Consider the following 19240-nt stretch of genomic DNA (forward strand, 5'->3'; position numbering starts at 1 on the left):
GCAATTTTGTTGTCAACTGGTGGAAGAAAAGCCTAATCTGCTTCTTTTCCTTTCCAGCAACAAGATAACTTCCCTCCTTGAGAAGCTGTCAAAAATTTGAGCAATGAAGCTACTAAGTGCATAAAAGGACTCCCTACTGGCCCCGTCAGAAGAGTTGTGTGCTGCAGAGGCAGACATGGGAGCAGCTAGGTCTCTTTGCATCTCTAACAGTAGGGACAGGGCCTTGAGCCCATGCAGCCTCCAGGGAGGCTCACCAAGCAGATAAGGACAGCCAGGGAGATGTAGTGAAGGCAGGGATGGGGAGTGAAAGAGCTGCCTTGCTCTTGGTGGTTGGCTCCAGCCATGCCCTGGGGTCTGGTCTAGGCTCCTCACTGTAGCCATGGCCAGTTTGCATGGTGGTACCCAGCCCTGATGATGATTTGTGAGCTTTCTCCCCTACAGCACCTGGTCCCTACCTGCCCAGTGCTTGGCGGCTGGGGGGTCAGGGCTGGCAGCACCAGGCTTAGGCAACAGAACTCCACTCCCGACTGCCTACCCTGGATGTTGTAACTACGAATCTGTACTTGAAAGTCCTCCAAGCTATTCAAGTAGTTCTCCTGGGTGATTAGTGGAAGCCAGATGGGTGGCAAGATGCATAATTCACATTGTTCACTCTATTGATTCAGGAATAAGTGTGTCTGTTCAGGCAGCAACAGCATGCCGTGTTCTCACAGGCAAGCTAGTTACTGACTGCTATAGAAGTTGGTTGGTTGTGTTTAGAGAGGATCGTTTTCCTGGCCCATTACTGGCTATGTGCAGTACTTCTTAGCTATTCCAGCTCCAGCTTGTGGGTGATATGGGCACAATGGTGCTTTCTTAGCTGCGAGATCTCTGATCTAGGTGCACCTTGAGATGGGCAAGGTCTCTGGATTGGAAGGTCCTTGGATTAGGTAGTCTCTCGTCCAACCTATTCTCAGAGGACCAACATCAAACCTTAAGCAAGTTGCTCAGGCAAGCTTTGGACATCTCCAAGGATGGAGGTAGCTGGCCTCATTCTCACCAGGAAAAAAAAAAGAAAATAAAGCAGTGTTAAAAAGGCATGACTACAGCTCTGAAAGAGAGCTAAGAGATGCATCATGCAGCAATGAAAACCACCTTTCACCATGTTGAATCTGAGCAGCAGTAGGAAGTGAGTGCTGGACTTGACACATCTCTGCTCCCGGAGATGCCCTGTCAAGAAGTGCCCTGGAGGATATCCCCTGTCCCCCAGCAAGTCCTGCCTGGATCTCTCTGGAGCTTATTGCTGATGCCCTGGAAACAGCAAGCTCCCTTGGTCCTTGCAGTGCTGGTCACTTGACCAAGTCGCGAGAGGGGTTTCTGCCATTTCATGTAAGTAAGCAGGATTTTTGCAAGTATATTGAGAATTTCCACTGGTGCACCATGACTGTGCAGATATTCAGGTTCCAAATGAATGCAAAGGTCCATGTAGGTTGTCACCAGTCATTCCTGGTGCCATCTGATCCCATAAGAGAGATAAGGCTAGTGGAGGTGGGAGAGCTGGGTGTCCCAGCTCCTTACACCTCTGCCCAGTGCTGCTCCCATCTTCTCATGTGGCCTTGGACAAAAACATACTTGTAGAGAAATATTCCTCTGGTGATCTCTGTTCTGCTCCTGTCACCCTGTGCTAGACTGTGCTAGTTCATTACATATATACCTGTCCCTGTACATGCATAATAATGCTCACAGGGTGCCTTCCCCAGCTGGCATTTTTCTCCAAGCATTAGCTCTCTTCTTGCCCTGCCTTTGTCATTGTACAAAGCAAGTTTGCTTGCCCATTGACAGGGGACATTCAGCCCTGTCCTGCTAGCATCATACCCCTGCTGGGGTCACTTGCAGGCAGGCATGTGGTTGCTCTCTTCCCCTTTCCAGACATGTGCCCAGAAAACACATGTGGGCTGGCATGCTTGTGCCAAGTGCACATCACCTCCTAAGAGCAGCTATTTGCTCTCCATGACACTGAGCTGACATTAGCAATCACATTGCTCTCCCTGGCACGTGGGATACTGCAAATGCCAAAAGCTTACTGAAGCTCAAAGGAAATGGGAGAAATTTGCAGAGCATAGCTAAATACATAGAAACCTGGTCGGGGCAGGAAACCCCTCAGACACAGATATCTGGGGGTTCGGAGAGCATCAGCTGGTAATACTGCAGTTGGTAATACTGCATTTGGTAATATGTCCATTCTGTTCTTATATCCTCCTACTCTAATGTGCTCTTGGCGGTTGTCGGGAGAAGAGGCTGTGCTAGCTGGCCATTGGGTCTGATTGAGGATAGTGGTTCTTCCCTTGGTACACCATCCTTAGAGCTTCACCAGCCAACAGGACTTTTCCATGGGCTACTGTAACTAAGGGTTGTGTGTGAATGCTCTGTTAAAAGATCTTTGCAGTTTGAAAGAAATAGTATGGTTTGAAACAAAAACTAAATCCTGATGGAGAGCACTGGACTTGAGCGAGGGCAGAGATTTGTACACTGTGTTCGTGAAGATACCATCCTTCTCTTGTTGCTGCTGAGTGTCAGCAAGAGGAGAAGAGCTGGAGCTGCAATTCTGCAAGATTTGTTTTATTCTTTGATTTCCGGTACATGGAAATGAGATGAAACTTGTTCCCTCAGCAACTGCCTTGGCTACAGACTCAGGGAAGAGCAATTTCTGGTACAGAAATGCAGACAGTTGGATGCACTATGGATGCCCTCAGCCTTCATGTTAGAGCAGGGCTCTCTTAGCTCAGGCAAAATGGACTCAACACCAATGGAAGGAAAACCCCAGCAGCAGTGGTGGTTTGTTGCAAACTTGCCCCATGGTGTCACTGGGGCTCCCTGCAGTTGGCAGGGAGGAAGGCAGAAGGTGTGCCAAGCCTGGTGGTTTTAGGCCAACACACAGCCTGGCTTGGCAGAGGGACCTCTACCTCCATGTACTCAAATCTGTTGGAGAGATGCTCCAGAAATTGCTCTTTTCCACCTGCAGTGTGACTGAGGGAAGAGGCAAGCAAAAAATATTCCATCTGTTTCAAGGGCTGTGGTGTTGAACACTCAAGGGATCTTGAGTGTTTGTCTTAAATACCCAGCTCCTGGAGACGTTAGATTATGGCAGAAACACCACTTTCGTCCCCAGATCAAAGCTCCTTCTAGACCTTTGTGAGGATCTGAGGGACAGCTTGGAAACACTATCTAATCTAGATTGACCCCAGATTCACATGAGGTGAAAAAAACATGTAATGGCTTAGAGGCTGCGTTAACCTTCTGGTTTAACCTTCTGTATTTTTCCCTCTGCCTTGTGGATTTGGGACTCCTGGTTAGTGGCCCTGCAGTGACTCAGCAGTAGGGGTTTCAGGGTGCTATCCCTTTTGTTTTCTGTTTACACAAGCACTATGATGTCTTGTGCTGAAAGAGCCCTTTGAGCCACAGGAGAGAGAGATTTTAAATGTAAATTTCATCACGTACTTGCGCTGTCGGGACTTTGGGTCTTGGCATACTTCATCCCACTGTGTCCAGCCAGGGAAACCAAGGAGCAGACGTCCCATCTGCTGCACTCAGCACTGCAGCCCACATTGCTCCGTGAGCCTCAGCAAGCTGTCCTGGCTCTGCCAGGTGCTCCTGGTCTGCCTGGTTCACACCATGTATTGTAATGCAAGAAAATGGGATAAAACCAGGCTCACTAGAGTTGAACCTAGGGGTAGGTTCAACGTGCCAGAGTTGAAATCGATAGCCCAGCTCAGGTGCATCTACACCAATGCACGCAGCATGGGCACCAAACAGGAGGAGCTGGAAGCCATTGTGCAGCGCGACAGCTATGACGTAGTTGCCATCACAGAAACATGGTGGGATGCTTCTCATGACTGGAGTGCTGCAATGGATGGCTATAAGCTCTTCCGAAGGGATAGGCAGGGAAGGAGAGGCGGTGGGGTGGCTCTGTATGTTAGGGAGTGTTTCGATTGCATAGAAATCGAAGATTGTGAAGACCAAGTAGAGTGCTTATGGGTAAGGATGAGGGGGAAGGCCAATGAGGCAGATATCCTGCTGGGAGTCTGTTACAGACCACCCAACCAGGATGAAGACACAGATGAGACATTCTATAAGCGACTGGCAGAGGTCTCGCATTCGCTGGCCCTTGTTCTTGTGGGCGACTTCAACCTACCGGACATCTGCTGGAAGTATAACACAGCAGAGAGGAAACAATCTGGGAGGTTCCTGGAGTGTGTGGAGGATAACTTCCTGATGCAGCTCGTGAGTGAGCCCACCAGGGGAGGTGCCTTACTGGACCTGCTGTTTACAAACAGAGAAGGACTGGTGAGAGATGTGGTGGTCGGAGGCCGTCTTGGGCTTAGCGACCACAACATGATAGACTTCTCAGTTGTGAGCAAAGTAAGGAGAGGGGTCAGCAAAACTGCTATCATGGACTTCCGGAGGGCAGACTTCGGCCTGTTCAGGTCACTGGTTGAGAGAGTCCCTTGGGAGACAGTCCTGAAGGACAAAGGGGTCCAGGAAGGCTGGACAGTCTTCAAGAAGGAAATCTTAAAGGCGCAGGAGCAGGCGGTCCCCATGTGCCGTAAGAAGAGCTGGCGGGGAAGGCGACCGGCCTGGCTGAACAGGGAGATTTTGCTGGGACTCAGGGAAAAGAGGAGAGTTTATCACCTCTGGAAGAAGGGGCAGGCAACTCACAAAGAGTACAAGGATCTCATTAGGTCAAGCAGGGACAAAATTCGAAAGGCAAAAGCCCAGCTAGAGCTCAGTCTGGCCACAGTCGTAAAGGATAATAAAAATGTTTTTACAAATATATTAACAACAGAAAGCGAGGCAAGGAGAATCTCCATCCCCTACTGGATATGGCGGGGAACATTGTCTCCAAGGACGAGGACAAGGCTGAGGTACTTAATGCCTTCTTTGCCTCAGTCTTTAATAGCCAGTCCAGGTATCCACAGGGTATTCAGCCCCCTGAGCTGGAAGATGGGGATGGAGAGCACAATGTACTCCTCATAATCCAGGAGGAAGCAGTCAAGGACATGCTAAACCACCTGGACACCCACAAGTCTATGGGGCCTGATGGGATCCACCCGAGAATACTGAGAGAGCTGGCGGAGGAGCTTGCCAAGCCACTCGCCATCATTTATCAGCAGTCCTGGTTAACAGGGGAGGTCCCAGAAGACTAGAGGCTTGCCAATGTGATGCCCGTCTACAAGAAAGGCCGGAAGGAGGATCCTGGAAACTACAGGCCTGTCAGCCTGACCTCTGTACCGGGGAAGATTATGGAGCGGTTGGTCTTGAGAGTGCTCACAGGGCACCTGCAGGACAACCAAGGGATCAGGTCCAGCCAGCATGGGTTCATGCTTGACCAACCTGATCTCCTTCTATGACCAGGTGACCCGCCTAGTGGATGAGGGAAAGGCTGTGGATGTTGTCTACCTGGACTTTAGTAAAGCCTTTGACAGTGTCTCCCACAGCATTCTCCTGGAGAAACTGGCGGCTTGTGGCTTAGACAGGTTTACTCTTCGCTGGGTGAGGAACTGGCTGGATGGCCGAGCCCAGAGAGTTGTGGTGAATGGCGTTAAATCTGGCTGGCGGCCGGTCACAAGCGGTGTTCCCCAGGGCTCGGTTCTGGGGCCGGTCTTGTTCAATATCTTTATTGATGATCTAGATGAGGGAATCGGTTGCTCCCTCAGTAAGTTTGCAGATGACACCAAGTTGGGTGGGAGTGTTGATCTGCTGGAGAGTAGGAGGGCTCTGCAGAGGCATCTGGACAGGCTGGATCGATGGGCAGAGGACAACTGTATGAGGTTTAATAAGGCCAAGTGCAGGGTCCTGCACTTTGGCCACAACAACCCCATGCAACGCTACAGGCTTGGGGAGGAGTGGCTAGAGAGCAGCCCGGCGGAAAGGGACCTGGGGGTGCTGGTTGACAGCTGGCTGTACATGAGCCGGCAGTGTGCCCAGGTGGCCAAGAAGGCCAACAGCGTCCTGGCCTGTATCAGGAATAGTGTGGCCAGCAGGAGTAGGGAAGTGATCGTGCCCCTGTACTCGGCACTGGTGAGGCCGCACCTTGAATCCTGTGTTCAGTTTTGGGCCCCTCACTACAAGAAGGATGTTGAGGTGCTGGAGCGTGTCCAGAGAAGGGCAAAGAAGATGGTGAGGGGTCTGGAGCACAAGTCTTATGAGGAGCGGCTGAGGGAACTGGGGTTGTTTAGTCTGGAGAAGAGGAGGCTGAGAGGAGACCTTATCGCTCTCTACAACTACCTGAAAGGGGGTTGTGGCAACGAGGGTGTTGGTCTCTTCTCCCAAGTAACTAGTGATAGGACAAGAGGAAATGGCCTCAAGTTGCACCAGGGGAGGTTTAGATTGGATATTAGGAAAAATTTCTTCACTGAGAGAGTGGTCAGGCATTGGAACAGGCTGCCCACGGAGGTGGTGGAGTCACCATCTCTGGAAGTGTTCAAAAAACATGTGGATGTGGCGCTTCAGGACATGGTTTAGGGGACATGGTGGCGCTGGATTAATGGTTGGACTTGATGATCTTGAAGGTCCTTTCCAACCTAGTGATTCTGTGATTCTGTGAAAATCAGACTTGTGCAGCAACATGTACCTCTGAAAAAGAGGACTGCAGGCAGCAGGCTTGCAAAACTGCAGCAGGAGTACAGGACTAGGTGAGGCCACCGTGAACATGGGCTGCAATCCACAACCTACACGGGCAGCCCCACACTAGCTCGATGCTGCTCACATCATCACAGCCCATGCTCTCCAGCAAATTATACCCGGGAGAGGAATGAGAAGCAGAGACCATGTCAGAGGGTCCAGCAAGGGTAAGGTGTCATTAGTGCACATCCCAGATTGCTGTAGAAAGCAGTCCTTACTCTAACACAGGATAAATTGTGCTGTTGCCTGATCCTCCTCCACTGATCAAACCCTACCACACGGCCATATGCATGTAGGACCCTGCGGAGGGGCTTTGCAGCAGGCAAAAGGCAGTGCGATGGAGATCAGGCATGTTCTAAGAATACCCTGTGTTATTTTCACATACTTGCCGTTTCTCAAACAGATGTGATCAAACACCATTGGGAGGAAATCCCTTTCTCCAGGATTACAGTCTCATCCCAGGGACAAATTTGCCTCAGCAATTCTTGCTGATTGGAGATTCATCTAGAGTGGCAAGTCTAGAGATTTGCCATTTGTTCCTCCCACCCTTTTTCCCAACAACCTTGTACAGCAGAAACAGCAGCAGTGCACACGTCTACCCAAGACAGAGCACTTGCTCGCACTGTAGAAACATCACTTGGAAAACTGCATAATAGCAGCACCTGCTGGCAGTGGCACTTTAAGCCCTGAGGCTGCACTATTCAAGGTAGTCCTATTGGTGTTGGGTCTAAGCATCAGGAACGGCTTTTTTAATTGGCACCCAGCTTTTTTCTTGTGAGAGAGGATTATTTTGTGGGGCTTTGAGGAATGCCACAGCAAGCCAGAGCACACTCATAGGAAGTTTATGTCTTGAGACCTCTGCTGCCCTCAGAATTTATGAAGGCAGCTTTTTTAATTAACTTTCCTGAGAAAGGCTTTTTTTCATGCATGGGGGTAAGATGCAGTGTACATTTCAATGGGAGTTGTCAGGAAAATTATTGATTTTCTTAGTAATATTTTTGAAATTGTGCCATTCTCAGATCCTCTGATAGCTTGGCTGAGAGTATTTTTGCATCCTTCATTAGTTTTTTAATACATGATAATTTCCCCTAACTCATCAATGCAAAGCAAGATCAGCTGCATGTTCGGTAACCATTTTTCCTATGTGTGAACCTCTTGCAGCAATCATTATAAACAGAACAAATTATTACAGTTATTCATTATAAAATACAATTACACAGAGCTGTGCTGCATTGTTACACTTCTCACAGCCATCGCTTGCTCTTGAGTAAATGGTTTCATTATAAGCATGAAGGGCAAACTTAATACACTTCTGACTCATAGCAAACAGCACAAGAAATCGTCCTGGCTGTTCCTCCAAGTGCTTGGCGGTGTTTGCTCTGGATGAGAATAAAATGTTGACTCTGCTGCCAAATACTTGTCAGCTTAACAGAGGCGCTCTGAGTGGCAGTACCGACGTGCAAGGAGGAGAGAAAGCCAGAAATTACGGCAGTGTGGCCTGAATTTCACTCCCCTAGAGCGTGGCTTTCTTCCATGTTTATGGGTTTTCAGTGCTGGGACCTGCCAGGAACAGCAGATCCTTCTTGATCATATATTAGGGCAGCCTGGGGGCTGCTCCGACTTGTGCTGGCTGCCTGTGGAAAGTGCAGAGGAGCCGAGGACGGGACAAGAGGCATTTCTTTGAAGGATGGGACAGACAGGCTTGGGGAGGGGGAGAGCGACTGGGAAGCTTGTTTAAGCAAGAGCATTCACAGGAGGGCAGTGCCATCAAGTGTGGGGGAAAAGCAAACCCAGACAGGAGGTTGGCAGCAAGCAGAGGGCCGCAGACAGTCACTGCATTGCATCTTTATTTCTTGTTGTTATTGCATTCCTACTTCTTGTCTGGGACAAGGTCAGAGCCAGTAGGAGGTCCCGACCCAGCAGCAATGTATGCGTACACGACAGCGAGCACGGTGCTCTGGGAAGGAGCAGGGGCAGCTGCATTTCTTCCCCCATCTTGTCTTTGCAAGGGCTTTGCATTGTAGGGAAGAACACAGTTGTCCCTTCTCATGCAATAGCCCCTCATACCCCAGTGGTTTAGTCACCTTCTGGTGAGAGCTTTTGGCTGTGTGTTTCTGGGCTACTTACATGAGTCCCTGAAAAGAGCTGAAAAACTTCTTCCCGTGCTAATTTTCCCCCCTAGTAAATCACTTGTTCACTCAGTTTTCACTCTGTTGGGTGCCCCAAGGAGCAAATCTCTCTGCTGATAGCCACAGCCTCCTGTGAGTCTTTCGCCTTTCGTGGTGCATGCTTTGTGGCTGTCCGCTGAGCAGGGGCTCTACCTTCGGACCTGCCCTGCTGATCCTTGCAGGGGCAAATTCAGTAACTGCAGGCCATGTGAGAAGACAGACTTGCTGCACGACTCTCAAACAGAAGAGAACCAAGCCTTCAGGGCTTGGGAAAGGATGTGCTACTTGCAAAGGAAAATAAAAAAGTCAAATCTCACCATCAGTGAAGCTTTTCTTCACCCTACCCTAAGCAGAAAGACCATCTTTCACTTATGTTCCCTCCACAGAAAAAGTTCTCTCTTCAGCACCCTTTCAGGTTTGTAAATTGGAGCCTCCAAAGCCCAAACTGATCATGATGTTGTGCATGAATCTGCTGTGCCTGGTGAGACAGACCCCTTCCATGCACAGGGGCTGGTTTAAGTGGTGTATCATGCTTTCAGGGGCTTTGTCTGTGCTCATTCCCAGGGCTCATGCCCCCAGGAGCCTCTGTAGTGTGTGCAAGCTGTCAAGGGGCTGTTCTGCATCCTGGATTTTTGGAAGTGGACGTGTCTTGCTGCCCCCAGGCCAAGGCACCTCTGGGGGAGGCTGGTCCAGGCTGTGGAAGGATGGCACCCTGTGAACTGCTGGTGCTCTGACCCTGTGGTCCATGCTTATCCTGAGGCAAACTCAGCCCATCGGCTCCTGCCCTTTGCTTTTGGCTGTGCTGCCCCTCCAACTTGTGCTACCAAACCCACTATTTTCTGTCCACAGCCCCCTTCTTCCATTTCCACCTTCCTCCTCCTCTCCCTGTCTCCCCTCCTCCCTTGTCCCCCCTTACTCTTGAATCTCTATTTCTTCTTCTCTGTTCCAGCAAAACGATATCAATCAAGGTGATAGATGATGAGGAGTATGAGAAAAACAAGACCTTCTACCTAGAGATCGGGGAGCCCCAGCTGGTGGAGATGAGTGAGAAGAAAGGTGGGGGACGTGCTCCGGGGCTGAGCCCAGCCTGTGTGTCCCTGTCTGGCTCACTCACGCCTGGCACCTGCAACACTGAGCTCGCATCCCCAATGCCTATGGAAAAGGGCAGGAGCCAGGACACTTCCCGTCACCCCTCAACTCAGCCTTTCCCCAGCCCACCAAGGTCCAACCCCAGCCGGGTGGTGAGGATGCTCCTGCCCTTCCCCATACGCCCCAGGAGACATGTGCAGCTGCTTCCCCCCATCCAACCATCTCCGGCACCACGGCACCCGGGCAGACGTAAACTGCATGCGTGTGTGATGCCAATCATGTGTTTGCCTTTGTCTTGTGTTCCCACAGGAAATTCATTACCCTTAGAGTACTTGACCGTGAGGAGTATGAGAAAGAGTGCAGTTTCTTCCTTGTGCTTGGGGACCCGGTGTGGCTACGACGAGGAGTAAAAGGTGTGAGAGTAAAACCAGACCAGCTCTCGAGACGCTGCCGTCCGCTTTCTCTGTGTCTCCCTACTCTCACACTCCTTTCTCCTTGCACTTTGGCTCCCGGCCATTTTGCCCTCCCTCCTTCGAAGCTTGGCCACTGCACCTTTTTGCTCTGTTTTCTTTCCTCTTTCATTTCTGGAGGACTCTGTCTTGCTCATGAGGGCCCCCCAGGAGCAAAGCATGCTCCCAGGAGGGCCCCAGAGTACCTGGGCAGGAGATGATGAGCAGTGCCAGCCCCCACAGACATTTTGGAAGTGCTCCCCTGCCATGTCGCAGCTACACCTTCATTTAATTGAGTAGAAAATTCAGTCTCAAGAAGTAAAAAGAAGACACTGCATCATTTTTATTGGAAGATAAAATAGCCTTGGCTTGAAATAAAATGCATGGCCAGAGCAGTAATTTTGGCCTTTTTATGCCGGCACTAGGATGTGAAAGTAGCTGAGAATCACACATAAGCAGGTAATACCATAAGATGTAATCAGTCTGGGAGAAATCAGGTTATAGTTTCATGGCTCTGCACTGGATAATAGCTTCTCATAGGAATAATAAAAACAATTTCCTCTTTCGTCACATTTCTAAACCAATTGCAAACCTTCCCAAAAAGACAGAGTTCGCTTATTTGTACGTGCATTTTTTTCTGCTAGGAAATTAAGTGAAAATTAATGGCAACAGCTAATTCTGTGCACTATTGGTGACTGAGCAAGAAGCAGTTTCAGAGTTACTTAAGGTAATTAGTTGTCCTACAACAGACCCTTATTAAAGCCTTTGTAAAAAAATTGGCAGCAGCATTTAGTTTGTCTGCCTTGGAGCTGCTTTCTAATTTCTGGGACATAAGCTCTGCCTTCAGCAGGCATGGGGTTGTAATATATTATTTGTTCAGGACAGAGAGGGCCCCCAGCAGTCCCTGCACTGAGTGGGAACATGCTGCTGTATTTCAGCCTAAAAACACATCCGGCAGCAATGCCACATTCCCCTTCAGCGCAGGTACCATCTAAGTCAGCTGCATGATCCCCTCCATCAGGTTTCCTGCTGCTTTATGTGACTGCTTAACAGAAGAAGGGCTAAAAAATCAGACACACTGTCATGGCCCATGATACTTTTATCACTAAATGGTGCCGGTGGCATCTATGGAGCATAGGCAGTGTTGCCAGGATAAAGTGACACATGGACAACTCAACTTGGTGGCTCTGGCTTTGCCCAGCTTCACAGGGACCAGCGTGGGCTCAGCCTTGCAATTCCCCCAAAAGCGAACATGCTTTCCAGGCCCCAGGTTTGAGAATCATGGTACCAACTCACGAGATCAGCTGAAACTTTTAGTTAAAAATGAAAGGAAAAGGAAAAAAGTTCCCCATCTTCCTGCTCACAAAAATAACAGAGGAAACTGAGTGAAGCTCAGCTTTGCGAAGTCACTAGCTGGAAGGCAAGTCAAGACTTTAAAGGGTGCTATTTGCTGCTTTGGCCATGCAATGATTTTTTTTTAACTCAGTTTTTGTTCTTGGTTTTGTACAAGAGGCAGAGAGGCAGGGCGAGCTGTGTGCTCAGCATCCTGGAGACGAGAGCATCTCTGAAATGTCACCATTGGGCCATGTAGCTATGGTGGGGCCCACACCTCTGGGGCCAGAGACCCACCAGTGCACTAAGGGAGAGGCTTTTTCTTTTGTTTTGGAGATCTAAAATGTTGAGCAAACAAGATGCTTGAGCCAAGCCTTGCCACAGACTTTTCTTCTCTTATTGTATATGCCAGAAATACAAGCTGTCTGCTGGAGCTATTGCTCCCCATGAGGCAGCTGGAGGAGGTCAAAGCCAGTAGCCGCTGCACATGGGATGTCTTGTGTCCTCCCCGGGGCAGAACTGCCTCCGAGACCAATGGAAGATCTTGCACATACAATTCAAAGGGGAAAAATGAATTTTTGGATTGTGTCTTTTAATCCCATATCCACCCAATGTTTGCAATGTTTTTTATTTTAAATCCACAGTCCCATGAAATGTTTCTGTTCCTTTATTTTCAGTGCCTTTCTCTCAACAATAATGGTATCCTGCAGCTTTACAGATCTGAAATCTCTGCCCTGGGATCTGGAGTCTTTCTGTGGATATCCCTTTTGATTTCTTTATTCATTTACTTTTCTTCTTCTGTGTTTGTCTCTGTCTGTCTCCTTCACAGCCCTGTTGTTGAATGAGCTTGGTAAGCGCGCATTCGTTTTTCTTTTCCATTTTTCCAGTTTGTCTGCGTATTTTTGGAAGACTGTTGATTTTCTTTGACTTCTTCTTTGCTCACAACATTCTCTTGTAGGGTGGTCAGCACTATTTAAGTAAGCTCAGGTATCTAATGCCACATCTTTCCTTGGAGTAGAGCCCCAAAGTCACTAATGTTAATGAGCAGTAACCTGCTGTGGTGAGCATTTTTCAGAAGTGGTGTTGTTACAGTCATAGTAAACCCGCCAACATCCTGAGTTACAAACCTGTGCCATGCACACTAACCCATTGCCTCTTACACTGGTATGGCAGAAACAGCATTGCCTGATGACTTAGGGATGTTTGTGGCTGGACAGGAATGTTGGCCAATTCTTTTTGAAGAAATTATGCAAATTTTGCCTCCTGTCTTGGGGAGATTTAGAGCCCACCCAGCCTCTGAATTTCCTTGCTGGCTATTCCCAGGATAGAGTGGCTGGGAAGGGAAGTAAAGCCACTCTCATTCCCCGAAGCACCCCCAGCCCCAGGGCAGGCTCACACTGATTTTACCCATGCCACAGCATGTACTAGATACTGGGAGGTGGCAGCTTGCATATGTGGGTTGAGAAGCCTGTGTTCAGGTCTCCCCATACTACCCCTGGGATGCGTGTCAGGGAGGACCCCCTATGTCCACAGTCCCCGGCCATGGGGCAGGGAAGGACCAACATGTCCCTGCGGGCTGCAGGGTGCCCATCTTGCTGTGCTGATGCTAATCCTCTCTCTCTCTCTCTCTCTCTCTCTCTCTCATATTTTTGGTTTCATCTAGGTGGCTTCACCATCACAGGTATGGATTTCTGCTCTCTCCCTACCCTCCTTTCCTTCCTCTTAATGGCCATATGCTCACCCCGCTCTTTCTTCTTGGTTTCCTCTTTGCTTTTGTTCTGTCCTGGAGGGAAACTCTGGAAGGGTAAGAAGGTGCCGTGCCACGGCCCTGCTGCCATGGCCGGTCACGCTAACACTGTGTCCTCTCACAGAGTGCTCTGCCTGCCGTACACATCTAACCCCCACCTCGGGGAGGGTGAGCTGTCACCCCTGAAGCAAAGCCCCTCTCCATCTCTTGGAGCAGGGGGAGCTTCTCCACTTGGTCCAGCTTCTGCTCCCAACTGCCCACACAGGAGGTGTGCACAGGACTCTGTGCAGCATGGGGAGCCTGTCGTCACTCCCCAGGCAGCAGCCAGGGTGCCTGAGGACTGTGGGAGGTGCAGGACCCCATGGCTGCTTCAGGCACAGAGGTCCTGCCCTTCCCACCAGCGAGACCCAGCAGCAGGGTTGGCTCATCCGTCATTAGCCAGCCGAGCATCTGTCATTAGGCCAAGCACTGCAGGGGGAGAAAGTCCCGGGTCCTGCACATTGCAGAGCAGCCCCTCAGGAGCCCTGGAGACAAGTTAGACTTCAGACTAACGAGGCTCTGGCCATGAGGCCAGTCCCTCAGGCCTGCAGGAGGAGAAGGGCTTTCCCGCAGCGTGGTGCTGCCTGTGCAGACAAGGGGCAGCTGGCAAGGGAGCAACACTAACCCTGTGTGAAGTAGGACTAGAGTTTACTAACCTCACGACAGCAGTTTGCACGGGGCATAGTCCCTCCTGCTGATCTCCTGCCAATCACTTTGATAGGCAAACCTGTCTTCAGGAAGGTCCAGACTAGAGATCATCCTCTTCCTTGCTCTGTGGTCACCATCCAAGGTACCCGCAGTGTGATACCCGAGTGCCATGGCGGTCTAACACGGACTGAGTGGGGTGTTTGCCTACTGACAGTTTAACTCCTGTCTTCAGTGAATCCAGCCCTTTTTAGCCCTGATGTCTTTCTGCTCATCCCTGGGGTGGACTCTAAGGGAGCTCAGTGGGGGTCTGTGCAGGGACAGTGAAAAAAGCCATGCTGCCTGGGGTCCCCGTGCCCCAAAGGTTGCATGGATGCCAGTGGTGCTGACCTGATCCATTGCTCCTGTAGTCTCTCCATTACCTTCTCTCTCAGGGTTTGGGGCCAGGCCATGCCCTGTGGATGGCTCCTCACGCCTGTGAGGCCCAGCACTATTTCCTCCAGCCCCACCATTGCAGCAGGATTTTCATGCTCTCTGGCTGCCAGCTCCCTCCTCAAGGTAAAGCCCTGATCAGAAGGAGGCAGATTCAAGATTTCATGCCTGTCTCAGCCCTGGGCCTGCTGGCAGCTGTCTCTGGAAGGCTGATGGAAATGCCATGACCATGCCCCGATGCAGACCTGGAGAGCTGGGAAATGGAGCAGCCTTAGTGATGATCTGTCCCCTCCCAGCATCCCTGTGGGAGAGGCAGCAGGTACCAGGCGATAAGCTATTCCCCAGTCCTCAGGGTGAACTGGACTCCTTCTGAGGTTGGATGAGTTGCAGACCTCTTGCTAACATTTCCCAGCAAAACTACCTTGTCTATTGCTCCCTGACCTCCTCCTCCTCAGCTACTCTGTCGCTCATGCTCCCACCCAAAGGCTTCCTGATCCCCGCCTCTGATGGGGAGCCAGCTCCAGAGAGTGACCAGCCAGGCCTGGCTCACCAACAGGCTCTTTGCTTTGCAGAGGAAAATGAAGAAAAGCAGCCACTGACCAGCAAGGAGGAGGAAGAGCGTCGAATTGCAGAGATGGGGCGCCCAGTCCTTGGGGAGCACACCAAGCTCGAAGTCATCATTGAGGAATCCTATGAGTTCAAGGTACTGTCCACATCCCCTGTCCCTGTTCTTCCCCTCCAGCTGGGGACCTTCCTTTTGGGTTTGCACAGCATTGGCAAGCACATGTTAATGGCATCGCAGCAAAGCGAGGCAGCTCCTGGCATCACAAGGTCTCAGAGCAGGACCAAGGGACGCTTTGAAAGGTGGCTGAGCCAAGGTATGATGAAAGGGTGAGGGTCATTCCAGTGAGATGGCAGTGAGTTAAAATACTCATCCTCACTCTGTCCATTAGCCCACAGCCACGGTCCTTGGAGGATGATCCCAGACATTCTGTCCCAGCCACAGACTGTGATTATTATTATTATACAAGCACATCAATCTGGTGAGCCTAAGAGCTGTCTGGGCTCCAAAATGCTGCAGGTTGCTTTAGAATTCTCACAGTGATGTGCTACACCCAGGTCCTACTTACAGGCAGTCCTGGGTGAGCTCCAAGCCTGGGACTCCCAGTACAAAGGACTGATACCCTAAATGAGAGTAATGGTTGTGAAGCCAAGCTGCCATGAATGTGTGTGCCAGACCAAGAGCTGAAAACTGGCCATTTCATTATCTTTTCAATTTTTCTGTAGTATAAAAAATAACAGACCACCCTTACTGTGTTGCAGTGGTGGCTGCCTCCCTCCCGTGGTTTTGCTTCCCGCCATCAGTGTGCATCTGAGGCATCATGGCATGCGGGCAGCCCTCAGGCTGACTGCTCAGGAGCATCTCTTACCCACTGCTGCTGCAGCACCTTCCCTGGCAAGGAAGCTCAGCTCCAGCTCCTGAGCAGCACAGAGAGGCAGAGCCCAGCTCTGAGAATGGGCCTTGATCAAGTTCCAGTTAGTGCTTTGAAGCAACCCAGTAAAAATTCTTCCCAAGGCATTGGGAACAGCAGGAGCTGTGGCACTTCAGCACTATTTGCTGTTAAACCTCCACTGAGATGTTTCAAACTCCCATCATGAGCAGGTTTCAAAAGGTCTTTTTGAGTGGCAGCAAGGGGAATTGCAAATACTTACATTTGCTTTCACTGCTGGGGCTTGTGACCTGAGCTTAAAATTTGCTTAAGCTTCTTCCATAAGTGCATGGCTGTGAGCACGAGCACCAGTGGGTTTTATCCCAGCATCTCCAGCCCAATATTCCCTAATTTTCTCCTCTGCGTCTCCATCCACAGAACACAGTGGACAAGCTCATTAAGAAGACGAACCTGGCCCTGGTGGTTGGCACAAACAGCTGGAGGGAACAGTTTATTGAGGCTATTACTGTCAGCGCGGGTGAGTTTGGACCACAGCTCCAGGTGAATTACGATCAACATCGTTGTTGTCTCGGCTTGGCTGTATGAGTAACACAGACCGTAGTGGAGCAGCAGGAGACAAAAGGGGTTGCGGAGTTATTTACAGCACCTGCATAAGTAAGGCAACTGATTAAACCCTTTCGTGAGATCACCTTGTCTGATGTGTAGGAAACCTCCTGCATTAAGTGTGTCTGTAGACACTCAGCAGAGAAACACCCTGGCTGTTACCAGATGGCAGAGGGGAAAAGTCATTTCAGTGAGAGATCTGGGAGGCAAACGCAGTGTTTAAATTCAGAGCGGCATAAATGATGCTGGTGTGAAGCAGCAGTGCTCCCCATCCCTGGTGCTCCCCCCCGTACTGCTGCAGTGAGGACGATGCAGTAACAAAAGTGCCAAGCCCTGAAGACAGCCACTGAGTCCCCTTCTCTGTGGGCCAAAATTTGCCCTTGACCCCCTGTTTTTGGGAACTCCTGCTCCTCCAACCAGCTGGAGGTTATGGCTCAGCAGCCCAATAGCTGCAGCACCATGTGGTATCTGTGGTTATATCAGATCGTAGAATCATAGAATCTTTGGGTTCAAATGGACTTTTAAGGTCATCTAGTCCAACCCTCCTGCAACGAGCCGGGACATCTTCAACTAGATCAGATGGCTCAGAATCCCGTCCAACCTGACCTTGAGTCTTTCCAGGGATAGGGCACCTCTGATCTGGCACAGGTGAAACCTGTGCCAATGTTTCACCACCCTCATTGTAAAAAATTTCTTCCTTATATCTAATCTAAATCTACCCTCTTTTAGTTTAAAAGCATTGCCCCTTTTCCTATCGCAACTGGCCCTGCTACAAAGTCTGTCCCCACCTTTCTCATAAGCCCCCTTTAAGTCCTGGAAGGCTGCAAGAAGGTCTCCCTGGAGCTTTCTCTTCTCCAGGCTGAACAACCCCAAGTCTCTCAGTCTGTCCTCACAGGAGAGGTGTTCCATCACTCTGATTATTTTGGTGGTCCTCCTCTGGACCCACTCCAACAGCTCCATGTCTTTGCTGTGCTGAGGGCTCCAAAGCTGGACACAGGACTCCAGGTGGGGGTCTCACCAGAGTGGAGCAGAGGGGCAGAATCTCCCTCGACCTGCTGGCCATGCTTCTTTGGATGCGGCCCAGGATACAGCTGGCCTTCTGGGCTGCGAGCGCACATTGCTGGCTCATGTCCAGCTTTTCATCCCCCAGTACCCCCAAGTCCTTCTTGGCAGGGCTGCTCTTGATCCCTCCATCCCCCAGCCTGTATTGATACCAGGAGTTGTCCTGAGCCAGGTGTAGGGCCCTGCACTTGTCCTTGTGAACCTCATGATGTTCACACAGGCCGATTCCTCGAGCTTGTCCCTCTGGATGGCATCCCGTCCCTCAGGCATGTCAACCGTGTGACTCGGTGTCATCTGCAAACTTGCTGAGAGCGCACTTGATCCCACTGTCTATGTCACTGATGAAGATATTAAAGAGTACTGGTCTCAATACAGAGCTCTTATGATCAGATATAATGATATCTGATCATATCTTCCCTCTCTTGGAGAATTGCCTTTCCCCCAGAAATGCCCTATTGTATGGTTCTCACAGGCACCAGTGCCGTGTTTACCAGTATGCCCAGTATAGGATATATTAGCATTCCCGCATATGTGGAAGATGAAAGAAAGACTGTCTCCTCCAGATGTGGTTTTAACAGCTGGAGACACTAGCACTGCCTGGCTCGATGTCACAACTTCTCATTCCAGCCTGGGCTGCATGTGTGCACGCATTAGCACAAGACCAACCAGCTTAAATTAAACCACTCGGGAAGGCAGTTTGAGCTCATCTGGCTAATTGTGCATTGAAATGCATGGGGAACACTCACACTTCCTACCTCGAGCTCTGCTGTAAATGGTAACCTCTGCTCAGCACAAATTAAAAGTGATGGACATACCAGTTACCTTCCACCTCTGAAAACGAGGACAGGATGTTATGCAGTAGCTATCTCTACAAATTGTCATCCCTCCTATTTTAAATAGTTTTTCTTAGAGCCTCCAGCCACGAGCCTCCCATTATTTCAGATACAGCATGAACATATCATGCAAGACAATCCTTGCTGCAGGACTTGTAGCTAATACATCTAAACTAATCTATGCCAGAATCAATGATTTAATTGCATCCTATATTAAACAAAGATAATCACTGATACCTGAATCCCATGTCTGTGACACACATAAAGACTACAGTTATGTGAAAGCCCTGTTGTCATCATGTCATGAATATACAACCACCATCAGTGCTAACAGAATGATTAACAAACATTTCATAAATGTGGCATATTTTGGTGGACATAAGCTGTCCCTTGCAGCTGGAGAACAGTAGTTTGTCTCTGAGCTCTGGACCTACTTTTCTTGCCAGGTTTTAGCTCCTCAAGCTTTGTGGAGGAGCAAAAGTGCCAAGCAAGTTAAAATGCCTCAAACACTGGAGTTTGAGTTTGAGTTTTTCCATGCAGCCCACCATGAAAAGCAGGTGAAAGTCACACATTCCCACTTCAAAATGTAACATCACAGCTGGGAAAAGAAACATTAGAAACCCAATGAGCAACTGGTGGCAATATTGGCAGGGAGGCTGAGTGATGAGCAGCAGGAAGTCAGGTCCGTGGAAGGGCAGTGCAGGTGCAGGTAAGACTGTGCCATGCCATG

At 49.9% G+C, this 19240-nt stretch overlaps 1 protein-coding gene across 2 annotated transcripts in view; it reads left to right on the top strand.

Annotated features, from left to right (window-relative positions):
• Positions 1-19240, top strand: part of SLC8A1 (solute carrier family 8 member A1) — a gene marked incomplete at its 3' end in the record, with an annotated part of 107306 nt that overhangs the window by 80967 nt on the left and 7099 nt on the right. Inside the window, exons 2-5 of one of the 2 annotated variants that reach the window (XM_081998489.1) lie at positions 9778-9917; positions 14206-14274; positions 15134-15264; positions 16430-16529. In XM_081998489.1, coding sequence (XP_081854615.1) covers positions 9778-9917; positions 14206-14274; positions 15134-15264; positions 16430-16529 — 440 coding nt within the window. Of the gene's footprint in view, positions 1-9777; positions 9918-10226; positions 10333-14205; positions 14275-15117; positions 15265-16429; positions 16530-19240 lie in introns of both variants that reach the window. The other variant, XM_081998490.1, reaches the window with a different exon arrangement.

Source organism: Phaethon aethereus (genome assembly GCF_964289735.1).
Source record: "Phaethon aethereus genome assembly, chromosome: 3".
In the NCBI taxonomy this organism is placed as follows: Eukaryota; Metazoa; Chordata; class Aves; order Phaethontiformes; family Phaethontidae; genus Phaethon; species Phaethon aethereus.